Genomic DNA, 15692 nt, shown 5'->3' with positions numbered 1-15692 from the left:
GAGCATCGACAACTTCAAGGTGACTTGTCTCAGCCCAATGGGACAAACAGAATGTTAACATTAATGACAGCTCAATGTTTTTCTGCCAGGAGTAGAAAGGATCAGGTGGGCACACAATCAGTTCTTAAATCACTCAAGAAAATCTTAATCAAATTGTTGTCCGATCGCTGAAGACAGGCATGAGACAAAAAGACACACACACTCCCCTGTCCCCTACTTCTATCCTAACTTATACACAGAAACAAGATCTCCCACCTCCCCCCCCGCCACATCTCACCCAAAACTTTGCTTTCTACCCACAAGGCAAGTAGTGCCACAGCAGGCTATTTGACTTCAGTGGGCTTCACTGTTAAGCTCAATCGTGATTTGTGGGCATTTCACAGGCACGCCAGAACAGGGCAACTGCTCACGCGCAAGATTATCCACAAAAACTGCCCGTTTCGGGGCCCTAACACCCAAAATAGCAAACAGATTTTCCAGCCGAAACGGAGCGTAAATTCAGGTGCTCCCTTTTCTCAGACTAGGGGCATTGAGGGCAATTTGCGGCAGCCCCCTGTTGCCACTCTGTCGTACAGCAGGTGACCAAGGATGGGACAATTTGTGTCAAACGAAGCTCAGACCATACGAACATTTTAAATGTGTTTAACCCACGAGACTTGTGAAGAGAGATTCAAGAGAAACGCAAAAGGAAAATAACATTTCAGGCAATTACCATGTCGCCAGGGGTCTTTAGGCTCCACTGCTCCAGACACGATGGCCTCGTCCGAGGGAAAGGTTACCCGCTTCACGCCTTGCTTTACCCGGGTGTCCACCGAAGGCAAGAGTGAGGAGGAATTGCTGGCCTGGTCCAGGGGGGAGGGGGTCAAGGCGAGGGGATGGGTCATGTCCTGCCCAAGGGGGGAGAGCAAATCCAAACGCATCCGGGGGGAGGCGGAATGCTCAAAGCAACTGTCGCACGCCGAGGTGGGCGCCTGCAGCCTGGCAGTGCCAGCCCCCGTGGGTAATGGCCCCTCAGTGTCTGATTCAGTAGCCCTGCACTCCCCCTCCAGCTGCTGGACTGCAGAGCTCTCCACTGCCAAAATCAATCTGAAATTCGCTTTCCCCTGGTTGTCGTCTTGGCCCTCGGTGGTGTCCTGGCCAGTCGTGTTGGTCTGCTGCACCACAGTCAGATCGAGCTTTTGGCAGCTCCTCTCGCTGCCCATCTCTCTTCTGTTTTCACTGCTGCTCGTGTTATGCTCCCCTTTCTGCATTGCTTCAATTTTCACTTCCTGCAGCCTTGCCTCTGTTGACACACACTGTGTGAATTGGTCTCTCATTTGTACTGCAGACATGCCCTGCTCTCTCGCCTCTTCCCCCACCGTCCCCGCCTCAAGGCGGCTTTCCTCCGCCACGCGTTCCTCCTCCACACAGCTGACCCCGGGCACCTGGAGCTCCAGACTTACGCCCTCCTTGTTTCCCTTTTCCGCAGTTTCCTCTGTCAGCGCATCCTTGCCTCCATCACCGTCGTCCCCCCGTTCTTGGTGTATTCCTTCCTTTGATCCGCTCGCCAGCTCCTGCGTGGATACATCGATTCCTGCCACACACTCCCCATCCTCTGGTGCCAGCCCGTTTGCGCCAATCTCCGACCGGCTTCCCCTCTCAGCCGCCGTCGACAGCGCTAGCTCCTGCCTCCTCTGTTCTTTGGGTTCTCCTCTCGTCACAGTTTCTAACAGGCAATCGCCAGTTCCCCCTCTCACGCCTTTCTCGCTGTCCGGGTGAACAATCTCTTCCTCAGTTTCGAGTGCTGCCGACCCGCTGTTAACCATTATCCCAGTCTGGTTATCGATTATCTCCCTCTCTCTCTGGCACGGGTGGTCTCCACTGCCTGGGCTGTGCCTCTCATCCTCTTCTGGGCTATCATTCTCCTGACCGCTCATGTTGCCCTCGCCCAGATTAGTATGGCAGAGTCGGTCCTCCCCGAGAGGGGCACCACTCTGGCTCAGAGAGTTAGCATGCTGAGAGCAGCCCACTCCCGAGTTAGTATTATTCACTTGCTGATCTCTCTGTCCATTAGGTTGACTGCGCCAGCTATCCACTGAGTCAGTATTATTCTCCAGCTGGTGGGGCTGGTCTCTGCACAGAGGGGTATCCCTAACCTCCACCCCCTCCTGATCATCACCTCCCGGGGTATTATCACTCGGACTGTGACAGTAGCCCCTGCCCAGGTCAGTATTCACTAGCTGGTGAGGTTGGTCTTCCTTAACAGGGGTATTACCGACCTCCATCTCTCCCAGGGTATTACTATCCTGACTATGGCAGTCATTCACTCCCAGGTCAGTTTTATCCTCTTGCTGCTCTCTTGAATCAGTGTTATCAGGCTGACTGTAGTTAAAGCCTTCGTGGAGCTGGACAGCAGTCTGTCCCAGGGTATTATGTCCCTTACTATTGCAGTAGCCCCCTCCTAGGTTAATATTTGCATTCTGCTGCTCTCCCAGGTTAGTATTATTACTCTGACTGTGGTTAAAGACTCCCTGGAGCTGGAAGTCAGCCTGGAGGAGGGAATTGCCACTCTGACTATGGCAGTAACCCACTCCCAGGTTAGTATTATTACTCTGACTGTTGTTAAAACCTCTTTGGAGATGGAAATTAGCCTGTCGCAGGGCATTAATACTCTGATTACAGCAGTAACTCTCTCCTAGCTCAGTATTATTCTTTTGCTGCTCTCCAAGGTCAGTATTATTGCACTGACTGTGGTTAAAGCCTCTCTGGAGCTCGAAATCAGCCTGCCCCAGGAATTTGTCACCCTGACCAAGGCAGTAGCTCACCCCTAGCTCGGTATTACTCTCCAGTTGCTGTGACAGGTTATTATTCTCCAGCTGGCCTCCCCCTCCGGGACTCTTCCTCACCTCCATCCCTTCTGTGGAGATCGGGTTAAAGTTTGTTCCCCCACTGACTGGAGTGGGGGATAACCCTGTTCCCCCACTGACTGGAGGGTCAAACCCACTGAATGGAGATGTAAAGCCTCTTTACTCACTGACTGGGGCGGGGGTTAAATTCTATTTGCTCACTGATTGACTGGGGGATATTTAAATTCTCTCTACTCTGGGGCTAAATTCCCTTTACTCTGACTGGGGGAATTTAAATTTCCTTTACTCACTGATGGAGGAGGGGGGGGGTTAAATTCTCTTTACTCTGACTGGGGGAGATTCACATTTTCTTTACTCATTGACTGGAAAGGGGGTTAAATCGTCTTTACTCACTGACTGGGAGAGATTTAACCCTTTGCTGACTAGGGAGGGGGGGTTAAATTATCTTTACTCACTGACTGGGGGTTTAAAGCCTGTCCCCCTCGGGAGGGGGGGTCTCAGGGTCTGGTTTCCCCTCGGGAAGGGATGGGGGGAGGTCTGGTTCCCCTCCTCTCTCTCTCTCCCCCCAGGATACGCGGCCCCCCCTGTCTGGGCTGCGCTCACTAATCGAGGTCCCGGTCCGGCCTGGGGCCTAACGCGCTCTGTGCCCCTCGCGGGCTCGGCTTTGTGGAGTGATGGCGCCCGGGGCCGCTGCCTCCATTCCCCCGCCGCTCCGTGTGTCTCTGTCCCGGGGCCGCCGCCGCTTCTCTGACTAATCGAATCGATTGTTGTCCTGGAGGGAGGGAGGGAGGGAGGGGGGGGGAGGAGAGAAAACTGCGCACTGTCACTCCCGTCCGCACATTCGCCACCACCAAGGAAACAGATCAAGGAGCCAATCTCCCCCCCAAATCACTGATTTTAATCCCTTTAATTTTTATCAAGGGGGATCCATCCTCCTCCCCCCTCAATTTCCTGCGGCTAACCCGCCGTCCTGGTCCGATCTGACGAATCTGCCGACTGGATTTACCCGTCTTCTCGTCCCTCTCCCTCCAGCCGCCGCCATTTTGGAAAGTCAGGTAAACACAGCCGCCAGTTACCAACCCTCCCGGGCTGCCGCAGAGAGAGTCAACTGGCAATCCTCCCGGGCGGTCCGGGAGAGTTGGTAACTGGCTCTCGTGGGAGAACCGGTTACCAACTCTCCCGGGATGGCACAGAGCGAGTCAATGAGCAATCCTCCCGGGCGGCCCGGGAGAGTTGGTAACTGGCTCTCGCGGGAGAACAGGTTACCAACCCTCCCGGGCAGCCCGGGAGACCTCAGAGTTTAACGGTCAAACTCACTCTCTTTCACTCATAAACCTCCCTCTCTCCCCTCTGTGCACTTACTTCTGAGAGGGATGCTTCAAGCTCCATTTGAAAACAAAAAGAACTGCTGTGCCTGTTGGTGTAAATCCCATTCTTTCAACTTCCAGGGGCAGCTCGGGAATGTGTGAGGGAGAATTGTGATGGTAGATTTCTGATGGGAAAGATGGCAGGGAATGGAGCAGGAACGTACCAGCATGGACCGGTTGGGCCGAATGGCCTGTCTCGGCCCCCATATAGATTCTCTAAAGTATAAAAGCAAATTACTGCAGATGCTGGAATCGCAAACCAATAGAGAAAATGCTGGAAAATCTCAGCAGGTCTGGCAGCATCTGTAAGGAGAGAAAAGAGCTGAGATTTGGAGTCCAGATGACCCTTTGTCAGATTCTCCACCGTGCCAAAGGAGGCCATTCGGTCCATCGAGTCTGCACCAGCCACAATCCCACCCAGGCCCTATTGTCGTATCCCCATGTATTTACCCTAACTAGTCCCCTGACACTAAGGGACAATTTAGCATAGCCAATCCACCTAACCGGCACATCTTTGGACACTAAGGGGCAATTTAGCATGGTCAATCCACCTAACCCGCACATTTTTGGACACTAAAGGGCAATTTAGCATAGCCAATCCACCTAACCTGCACACCTTTGGACTGTGGGAGGAAACCGGAGCACCCGGAGGAAACGCACGCAGATGGCACGGTAGCACAATGGTTAGCACTGCTGCCTCACAGCGCCAGGGACCCGGGTTCAATTCCGGCCTCGAGTCACTGTCTATGTGGAGTTTGCACATTCTCCCCGTGTATGCGTGGGTTTCCTCCGGGTGCTCCGGTTTCCTGCCACAGTCCAAAGATGTGTGGGTTAGGTGGATTGGCCGTACTAAATTGACTCGAGTATCAAGGGGATTAGCAGCGGAAATGTGTGGGGTTACGGCCTTGGTGGGTTTGTGGTTGGTGAAGACTCGATGGGCCAAATGGCCTCCTTCTGTACTGTACGGATTCTATGATTCTGTGATTTTATGACCCGGGGAGAAGAGCAAACTCCGCACAGTCAGTGACCCAAGCTGACAGTCGAACCCAGTTCCCTGGCGCTGTGAGAAAGCAGTGCTAACCACTGTGCCACCATGCCTCCCAATATAATCCAGCTCTGATGAAAGGTCATCCTGTCTCAAAACTTTGGGTCCATTCTCTCTCCACAGTTGCTGCCAGACCTGCTGAGCTTTTTCAGCATTTTCCATTTTTGTTTCAGATCCCAGCAGTATTTTGCTTTTAACTTATTGAGAGGAACCCAATATTCTATATGTAAACCCAATAACCCCAAGATTCAGTTTGCAGATTGCATCCGCAGTATTTTGCCTTTACTATATATCCTTACCGTTGAGTTATAGAATCCCTGTAGTGCAGAAAGAGGCCATTTGGCCCATCGAACCTGCACTGACCACAATCTTGCTAGTCCCTCCCCCGACACTGAGGGATAATTTAGTACGGCCAATTCACCTAACCCACACATTGGGGAATTAATCCATAGAATAGAATCCATAGAATCCCTACAGTGCAGAAGGAGACCATTTGGCCCATCGAGTCTGCACCGATGATAATCTCACCCTATCCCCATAACCCCACATATTTATCCTGCCAATACCCCTGACACTGAGGGAAATTTAGCATGGTCAATCCACCTGTGGGAGGAAACCAGAGCACCCGGAGGAAACCCACGCAGACACAGGGAAAATGTGCAAACTCCACACAGACAGTGACCCGAGGCCAGAATACGTGCTTGTGTCGATATTTGTGGGGAACTGCCACATGGAATTTACGTGTATGGTGGTAGAACCCTTACCTTGACCAGGTTGGGTTTGGAGGACCGAGCACCAAAAGCAAAGCCGACACCGGGAGTGAGGGAGTGCTGCAATGTTGGCGATGCTGTCTTTTGGATGAAATGTCAAGCCAAGGCCTTGGATGCTCTCTCAGGAGGTGTAAAAAGATCTCACCCGGGGCTATTTTGAAGAAGTGCAGGAGAGTTATCCATGGTGAGTATTTATCCCTCAATCAACATCGGCAAAACAGGTTCACAGGGTGATCAACTCTGGCCGAAATAAACTAGGGACACTTTGCCACGGAAGGTGCTGGCAATACCTTGGATGCAGGGAGCTGGTGTGTTGGTGAGACCTTGAGACCGGGGGGTGCGGGGGGGAAGTCAGTCCTTCGGTCATACATGGTGCTACCACTGTAGCCACACAACAAGTCTGATAAAGCTGGCTCAGACCTTCCTCCCCCTCCCCAACCCCAGACAATTTCTGGACAGCCCCACGCCCAACTTAGCTTACTGAGGTAAAGGCACGATCATAGAAAATCATAGAAACCCTACAGTGCAGAAGGAGGCCATTCGGCCCATCGAGTCTGCACCGACCACAATCCCACCCAGGCCCTACCCCACATATTTACCCGCTAATCCCGCTAACCTATGCATCTCAGGACTCTAAGGGGCAATTTTCTTAACCTGGCCAATCAACCTAACCCGCACATCTTTGGACTGTGGGAGGAAACCGGAGCACCCGGAGGAAACCCACGCAGACACGAGGAGAATGTGCAAACTCCACACAGACAGTGACCCGAGCCGGGAATCGAACCCGGGACCCTGGAGCTGTGAAGCAGCAGTGCTAACCACTGTGCTACCACGCCGCCCTGTTCTACATTCATTGGTTGCATAAAGTGCTTTGGGATATCGATGGCTATGAAAGGTGCTATACCAACGCAAATCTGATCTTTCCTAGTGTTTATGCTCTGCACAGTTAGTGGTAGGACCCTGGGGAGTGTTGTCAAACAGAGAGACCTAGGGGTGCAGATTCCTTGAAAGAGGCGTCACCGGCAGACAGGGTGGTGAAGAAGGCAGTTGCCGCACTTGCCTTCATCGGTCAGGACATTGAGTACAGGAATTGGGACGTTATGTTACAACTGTACAAGACATCGGTAAGGCCACATTTGGAGTACCGCGTACAATCCTGGTCTCCCTGCTATAGGAAGGATGTTGTTAAACTGGAAAGGGGGCAAAAGAAAATTGACAAGGATGTTACCGGGACTGGAAGGTGTGAATTATAAGGAGAGGCTGAATAGACTGGGACCTTTATTCCCTGGAGCGTGGGAGGATGAGGGGTGACCTTATCGAGATTTATAAAATCATGAGGGACATCGATAAGGTGAATAGCCAAGGTTTTTACCCCAGGGTAGGAGGAGTCCAAAACTAGAGGGTATAGGTTAAAGGTGAGAGGGGAAAGATTTAAAAGGGACCTGAGGCGCAACGTTTTCATGGTGGTGCGTGTATGGAATGAGCTGCCAGAGGAGGTGGTAGAGGCGGGCACAATTACAACATTTAAAACACATTTGGACAGATACATGGATGGGAAAGGTTTAGAGGGATATGGGCCAAACGCAGGCAAATGGGACCAGTTCAGTTTAGGAAACCTGGTCGGCATGGACGAGTTGGGCCGAATGGCCTGTTTCTGTGTGGTATCTCTCATGACTCCACAAGCCCTTTTAACTGGAGGGAATATGGCAGGCAGGATGTCTCGTGACAAAACCTCCAAGAACTTAGAGTGGCACGGAGGCGCAGTGCCAGGGACCCGGGTTCGATTGGGCAGCACGGTAGCACAGTGGTTAGCACTGCTGCTTCACAGCTCCAGGGACCTGGGTTCGATTCCCAGCTTGGGTCACTGTCTGTGCGGAGTTTGCACGTTCTCCTCGTGTCTGCGTGGGTTTCCACCGGGTGCTCCGGTTTTCTCCCACAGTCCAAAGATGTGCGGGTTAGGTTGATTGCCCCTTAGTGTCCTGAGATGCGTAGGTTAGAGGGATTAGTGGGTAAATGTGTAGGGATATGGGGGTAGAGCCTGGGTGGGATTGTGGTCGGTGCAGACTCGATGGACCAGATGGCCAGTTGCTGCACTGTAGGGTTTCTATGATTCTATGATTGGGTGACTGTCTGTGTGGAGTTTGCACATTCTCCCCGTGTCTGCGTGGGTTTTCTCCGGGTGCTCCGGTTTCCTCCCACAGTCCAAAGATGTGCAGGTTAGGATGATTGGCCATGCTAAATTGCCCCTTAGTGTCCAAAGATGTGTAGGTTAGGTGGATTGGCCATGCTAAATTGCCCCTTAGTGTCCAAAGATGTGAAGGTTAGGTGGATTGGCCATGCTAAATTGCCCCTTAACATTGTCCAATGTTGGCTGCTTTTCTGAGGCAGCGGGAAGCAGGTAGATGGATTGGCCATGGCAAATGTGTGGGGATAGGGTGTTTGTGATATTCTGTCCGAGAGTTGGCGCTGACTCGATGGGCCGAATGGCTTCCTTTTCCACTGTAAGGATTCTATGATAATATATCCACCTAGTGTTGGCAGTGCAGGCAATATTATGGTTCGCAGATATTGTTTAGCTTTTTATTCACTTCAGACTCTGCTTTCATTCTCAATCTCCAGTTCTCCTTCAAGATCCTCTGCCCTTTGGAAGCTTAGCCTGTGAAAACAACTTCATAAAATGTCCCAAGGTGCTTCACGAGAGCGTTAGGTGAGCAAAATTTGACACTGAGCCTTATTAGGACCAAAGTTTAGCCGAAGAGATAAGTTTCCGGGAGTCTTTTAAAGAACGCCAGGGAGGTTGGGGGAGGGAATCCCAGAGCTCCAGCCCTAATAGACAACTGAAGGCCGCCAATGATTGAGGGAAGAGAAGTGGAGGTCAGAGTTCATGGTCTGAGGCTGTGGAACTCAATGTTGAGTCCAGAAGGCTAAGTCCAAGTGCCTAATCAGAAGATGAGGTTCTGTCCCTCCAGTTTGCGTTAGGTGTCACTGGAATGTTGCGGCAGGCCACGAACAGGAATGTGAACATAAGAGCAAAGTGGCGAATGGACACGGCGAGCGACCAGAAAGGTCAGGGTCACACTTGTGAACTGAGCGAAGGTGTTCCGACAAGTGGTCACCTGGTCAGTGTTCAGTCCCCTCAGTGTAGAGGAGAGTGTAACTTCGTAATGAGTTCAATCATGGGAGCAGGAGTAGGCCATTTGATTTGATTTGATTTATTATTGTCGTGTGTATTGGGATACAGCGAAAAGTATTGTTTCTTGCGCGCTATACAGACAAAGCATACCGTTCATAGAGGAGAAGGAAAGGAGAGGGTGCAGAATGTAGTGTTCATAGAAACCCCACAGTGCAGAAAGAGGCCATTCGGCCCATCATGTCTGCACCGACCACAATCCTACCCAGGCCCTACCCCCATATCCCTACACATTTACCCGCTAATCCCTCTAACCTACGCATCTCAGGACAACTAAGGGGCAATTTTAGCATGGCCAATCAACCTAACCCGCACATCTTTGGACTGTGGGAGGAAACCGGAGCACCCGGAGGAAACCCACGCAGACACGAGGAGAATGTGCAAACTCCACACAGACAGTGACCCAAGCCGGGAATCGAACCCAGGTCCCTGGGGCTGTGAAGCAACAGTGCTAACCACTGTGCTACCATGCCACCCATAGTCATAGTGTTACAGTCATAGCTAGAGTGTAGAGAAAGATCAACTTAATATTAAGTTTTAATTTTAAGTTTATTGATTAGTGTCACCAGTAGGCTTACATTAACACTGCAATGCAGTTACTGTGAAAATCCCCTAGTCGCCACTCTCCGGCGCCCGTTTGGGTACACTGAGGGAGAATTTAGCACGGCCAATCCACCTAACCAGTACATTCTTCAGACTGTGGGAGGAAACCGGAGCACCCAGAGGAAACCCGCGCAGACACGGGGAGAACGTGCAGACTCCACACAGACAGTGACCCAACATGGGAATTGAACCTGGATCCCTGGCGCTGTGAGGCAGGCAGGCAGGCATTGTGCCACCTTGCTGCCCTGGTATATGGTAGGTCCATTCAAAAGTCTGACAGCAGCGGGGAAGAAGCTATTCTTGAGTCGGTTGGTACGTGACCTCAGACTTTTGTACCTTTTTCCCGACGGAAGAAGGTGGAAGAGAGAATGTCCGGGGTGCGTGGGGTCCTTGATTATGCTGGCTGCTTTGCCGAGGCAGCGGGAAGTGTAGACGGAGTCAATGGATGGGAGGCTGGTTTGTGTGATGGACTGGGCTACGTTCACAATCCCTTGTAGTTTCTTCCTTGTTTTTGGCCCCTCGAGCCTGTTCCGCCATTCAAACGGACCATGGCTGATCATTATCTTTACTCAGTTCTTCCCACCATCCATCCCCATAGTCCCTTGGTGTAACTATATCCAGAAATCCATCGGTTTCTATATGGAACAAGCTCAGTGGTTGATCTTCCACAGCTCTGTGGGGTAGAGTATTCCAAAGACTCAGCACCCTCTCAGTCAAGAAGTTCCTTCTCAAGTTGAGATAACGAGCGAAAAACTACACAGTAATTTATATTTTATTATGATAAATGCAACTTTTACACAATCCTGTTGGTATCAGCAATGAGGTAGAATGGGGAGGGACGCAGGTTCGGAGGAAGGTATTTCAGTCCTCATATCTCAATGAAATGCTATTAATGTGGGGGCAACTCGGTGCCCATCTACATGGGTTTACTAATAGCTGGGCTGGCTGTCTATCGAGAGAAACAGAAGGAGAATATCAGAAAGCAAGAAAGGGAAACCAATTCTTCCCTCATATATATGGAAACAAATGTCTTGCATTTATGTAGAGTTATATCAAGTCTACAGAGAAACAGACCTTTCATAGAACCATAAGAGTCCCTACAGTGCAGAAGGAGGCCATTAGGTTCATCGGGTCTGCACCAACAACAATCCCACCCAGGCCCTATCCCCGTAACCTCACATATTTACCCTGCTAATCCCCCAGACACTACGGGGCAATTTAGCATGGTCAATCCATCTTACCTGCACATCTTTGGCCATCAAGGGCAATCTAGCATGGCCAATCCACTAAACCTGCACATATTTGAACACTAAAGGGCACTTCAGCATGGCCAATCCACTTGACCTGCACTGTGGGAAGAAACCGGAACACCTGGAGGAAACCCTCGTAGACACGGAGAGAATGTGCAAACTCCACACAGACAATGACCCGAGGCCGGAATCGAACCCGGGTCCCTGGCGCTGTGAGGCAGCAGTGCTAACCACTGTGCCACCCAATTTGCCTATGCCAGCATTTGTTCTCTCCATGAACTTCCTCCCATCCGATTTCATCCCACCTTATCATTCCATTCCTTCCTGCCTCATGCACTCGTCCAGTTTCCCTTGAACTGCATCAGTGCTGCCTATCCCAACCACTCTGTGGAGTTTTACATTTGTACCACCCTCTGAGTAAAGACGCTTCTCCTGAACTCTCTCCTTCTCTCAAATACAAGCTCTTCTCTCGCCTAGGGAGGCACAAAGCCGATGAACCACACACTTACACCTTAGGGGGAAGCCTAGTGGTATTATCGCTAGTCTATTAATCTAGAAACTCAGCTTGGAACCCGGGTTCGAATCCCGCCACGGATTGAATTCAATAAAAATAACCTGGAATTAAGAATTTACTGATGACCATGAAACCATTGTCGATTGTCGGAAAAACCCATCTGGTTCACTAATGTCCCTTTAGGGAAGGAATTCTGCCATCCTTACCTGGTCTGGCCGACATGTGACTCCAGAGCCACAGCAATGTGGTTGACTCTCAACTGCCCTCAGGCAACTAGGGATGGGCAATAAATGCTGGGTAGCCAGCGACGCCCATGTCCCATGGATGAATAAAAAGAAACCTGTTTCCGCGGCTCATTCTTCCAGGAACACATCGCTACCTAGAGGCTACAGCTGGAGGGCTGCGCCATTCTGCATTAAGCATGGCTGACCAGGAGAATCTCCTGCTCTTGCCAACCACCTGTGTGCCATAGACAGGTTGGCAGGAGTTACAGGTTGGCAAGCAAGCTCTTTGGCCGAGTTACAAACCCACTTTCTTTCTGAGGCCATTGATTCTCAAACCTGAATCTTCTATCTCAGAGGCAGAGACACCACCCATAGCATCGGACACAGAAGGAGGCCATTCAACCCACTGAGTCCAGACTGGCTCTTTGCTGATCCAGTCCTATTCCAGCAAGGGAGTCACCTCCAATGACTATTATACCCTTCTTTGTGAAGGGGACCATGCCTTCCACTTCCCACATTTTCTCCTTTCCACCAATTACAGTTTTCCCATTGCCATTTGGGAAGTTTGGGTTGTAAGGGTTCATATACGTACTCATTCTCCACTGGTTCCGGCACCTTCCAGGCGGATAAACCTTCCGTCATGGGGAACTTCAACAGTCTCTGAATTTCATCCACGTCCCTCTTCAAAGCTTCAACAAAGGCAATTAATAGCAATAAGGGATGTGTTAGAATTATAGAATCCCTGCAGTGCAGAAGGAGGCCATTCGGCCCATCAAGCCTGCACCGACAATAATCCCACCCAGGCCCTATCCCCGTAACCCAAGTATTTACCCTGCTAATCTCCCTGACACTAAGCGACAATTTAGCATAGCCAATCCACCTAACCTGCACATCTTTGGACACTAAGGGGCAATTTAACTTGACCAATCCACTAAACCTACACATCTTTGGACACTAAGGGGCAATTTAGCATGACCAATCCACCAAACCTACACATCTTTGGACCCTAAAAGGCAATTTAGCATGGCCAATCCACCTAACCTGCACATCTTTGGATCCTAAGGGGCAATTTAGCATGGCCAATCCACCTAACCTGCACATCTTTGGACCCTAAGAGGCAATTTAGCATGGCCAATCCACCTAACCTGCACATCTTTGGATCCTAAGGGGCAATTTAGCATGGCCAATCCACCTAACCTACACATCTTTGGACACTAAGGGGCAATTTAGCATAGCCAATCCACCTAACCTGCACATCTTTGGAGTGTGGGAGGTAACCAGAGCACCTGGAGGAAATCCATGCAAACACGGGGAGAATGTGCAGACTCCACACGGACAGTGACCTGAATCTGGAATCGAACTCAGGTCCCTGGCGCTGTGAGGTAGCAGTGCTAACCCACCGTGCCGCCCAATGAACAATTTGGCGTTTATTCCCCTTCATGTACTTAAATCCGCTTTTGATAGCTTGATTGAATCCACCTTCAGGCAGTGCGTTGCTGATCACAGCAACCCACTGAATTACGGGTCCTGTGGCGCAATTGTAGTCTCCTTAGAAGAGAACTAGAAGCTCTGAGCTCAAGTCCTCGCCAGGATTTTGCTGGCCATGGAAGGAGCATTCATGACACAGTTCAAGGGGCTGATAATCAACGTGCAAATCCATTCCCCACTGTTGCCCAGAGGGAAAACGGACATGCATGTGAAGATACACGAAGAAAAACATGTTGTACTCTGCCTATGCCCTTTGGCAATTATCTTAAATCTATATCCAGTGTCATGTGAGTGTACCGTTAAGAAAGATTCTTTCTTTAAAAAAATCATCCAGCTTACAGCTTCAACGATGTCATTGGTGGGGTGGAGCTAAGTGGTGGTGGTCAGGTGATGGGGGTTTTTTCCTTTGGGCTTTCAGTTTTGTTTTGGGGTGTGTGTTGGGTGCAGTTTAACAGCAAGCTAAGAAGCAGTCTCTCTCTCTCTCTCTCTCCCTCCCTGTTCTTCTCTTTGTTTGGTTTTGAAACTATTATCAGTTAGCTGAAGGAGGGGCTTATTGCCATCTTGCCTTAAAGAAGCTGTGTTTTGAGGAACAGATTCGACTACAACCTCTTCTGAGTTTCTTCACAAGGGATTTTCAGCACTCAACTCAGGAGGCTGGATTCCTGTAATGAGTGGGCATCAACCTACGCTGCATTGTGCTTATTTGGAGGGTTTTGTGTATTGGATCTTGCCTTTGGTTGGAACACATTAGCGATATTCTTTAAGAGTTACACATTATCCTGATCGTTGTGTTTCTTGTTTGTAATTATTAAAAGTTCTTGCTAAGTGTGTAACTGTACATATCAACAATATTCTTAATTAAATGCGCTGCCGGGCAAGGTGGTGGAGGCGGACACACTGGGAACGTTTAAGACTTATCTAGATAGCCATATGAACGGAGTGGGAATGGAGGGATACAAAAGAATGGTCTAGTTTGGACCAGGGAGCGGCACGGGCTTGGAGGGCCGAAGGGCCTGTTCCTGTGCTGCATTGTTCTTTGTGTTTGTAAACTTTGTTTTTGATAAAAGCTCCTCGTGGGTCAGTTGACTCACACCTGAAGTGAAACCTTTCATGCTCCTCCCAGCCAAACTCAACGTAAAACATTACAGGTCAGGCGAGCTTCATAGAACACCTTGAAGTGTCCAACCTGACCTGTAACACCCAGCATTGTTGGCACTCACCCTGCGTGGAATCCAACAAGTATTTTTTATTCTTGTCCAACATTTCTGATTTCCTGAACCTTCTTTTGCTGTCGACGCAATTGATAGGACCGGCTCCCGGCTCCCTCTTCTCCAGGCTTATTTGGCCAACAGACAAGCCACTGGCCAACTCATCGGGGGAAATGACACTGAACGTGCGATACCTCGGCACATTTTTGTACCCTGCCCCCTTCCAGTTGGTGAGTGCCAACTTCGGCTGGCTCCTCTCGCTGCCACTAAAATAAAACTTGAGCTTGTCTTCGCTTTGAGTGTAGGGGGTGGCTCCGCTCAGGGTCTTCCCGAGGCTTGGAAAGCTAATCATCGTTGACTGAGGAATCTTCCGAATGATTGGTAGGCTCACTTGATTGCTTCTGCTTCCTTTATAAAACCTAAACATGATAAGTGAGGATTCGAGTGAGAAAAAGTGCCAAGTGGCAGAAAGAGAAGACTTGCCTTACTCTTCATCTAATAGATCTTAAACCATGATCCTCTCTTTCCCCCTTTCGCCACAGAAAATAAAAGATCCCACGGACGCTATTTTGAAGAAGATCAGGGGAACTGTTCTCCAGTGTCTTGGACAACACTCATCCCTCCATCAACATCACTAAACTGGCTGATCCTGCCACTATTAACATGCTGTTGGTGTGGCAGCTTGCTGTGTACCAAGTTGTCTTCCACACTTACAACATTACCAAAGTGTTTCACTGATTGGCTGCAAGGAAAGTTGGGATGCTCCGAGATTGTGAAGGGTGCTATATAAATGCAATTTTTCTCCCTTTTAGAATCATTGAATCCCTCCAGTGCAGAAGGATGCCAATTGGGCCCATCAGGTCTACACCGACTCTCCGACACAGCGCCCCACCCAGGCCCTCTCCCCACGTATTTACCCCGCTAATCCCCCTAACCTACACATCTTTAGACACTAAGGGACAATTTAGCACGGCCAATCCACCTAACCTGCACATCTTTGGACACTAAGGGTCAATTTAGCATGGCCAATCCACCTTAGCTGCACATCTTTCGACACTAAGGGGCAATTTAGGATAGCCAATCCACCTACCCTGCATATCTTTGGACACTAAGGGGCAATTTAGCATAGCCAATCCACCTAACCTGCACATCTTTGGACACTTAAGAGACAATTTAGCATGGCCAAT

The 15692-nt window shown here is 50.1% G+C and overlaps 1 protein-coding gene and 1 long non-coding RNA gene across 2 annotated transcripts in view; one reads left to right on the top strand and one right to left on the bottom strand.

The window, feature by feature from the left end:
- LOC144511442 (uncharacterized) overlaps positions 1 to 3640 on the bottom strand; it is a 69905-nt gene extending 66265 nt beyond the window's left edge. Inside the window, exon 1 of the mRNA XM_078241800.1 lies at positions 713 to 3640. Within this exon, the coding sequence (XP_078097926.1) occupies positions 713 to 2891 (2179 nt within the window). The 5' untranslated portion in view covers positions 2892 to 3640. The remainder of the gene's footprint in view (positions 1 to 712) is intronic.
- Positions 3641 to 5040: 1400 nt separating this feature from the next.
- On the top strand, positions 5041 to 15064 carry LOC144511456 (uncharacterized). The gene is made up of 3 exons (XR_013500826.1): positions 5041 to 6212; positions 8648 to 8735; positions 15048 to 15064. It is a non-coding gene; the product is annotated as an uncharacterized LOC144511456 (long non-coding RNA).
- Positions 15065 to 15692: the final 628 nt, after the last annotated feature.

Source organism: Mustelus asterias, chromosome 24, assembly GCF_964213995.1.
Source record: "Mustelus asterias chromosome 24, sMusAst1.hap1.1, whole genome shotgun sequence".
In the NCBI taxonomy this organism is placed as follows: domain Eukaryota; kingdom Metazoa; phylum Chordata; class Chondrichthyes; order Carcharhiniformes; family Triakidae; genus Mustelus; species Mustelus asterias.
The sequence above is the reverse complement of the archived record's forward strand: the minus strand, read 5'-3'. Positions and strand labels throughout refer to the sequence as shown.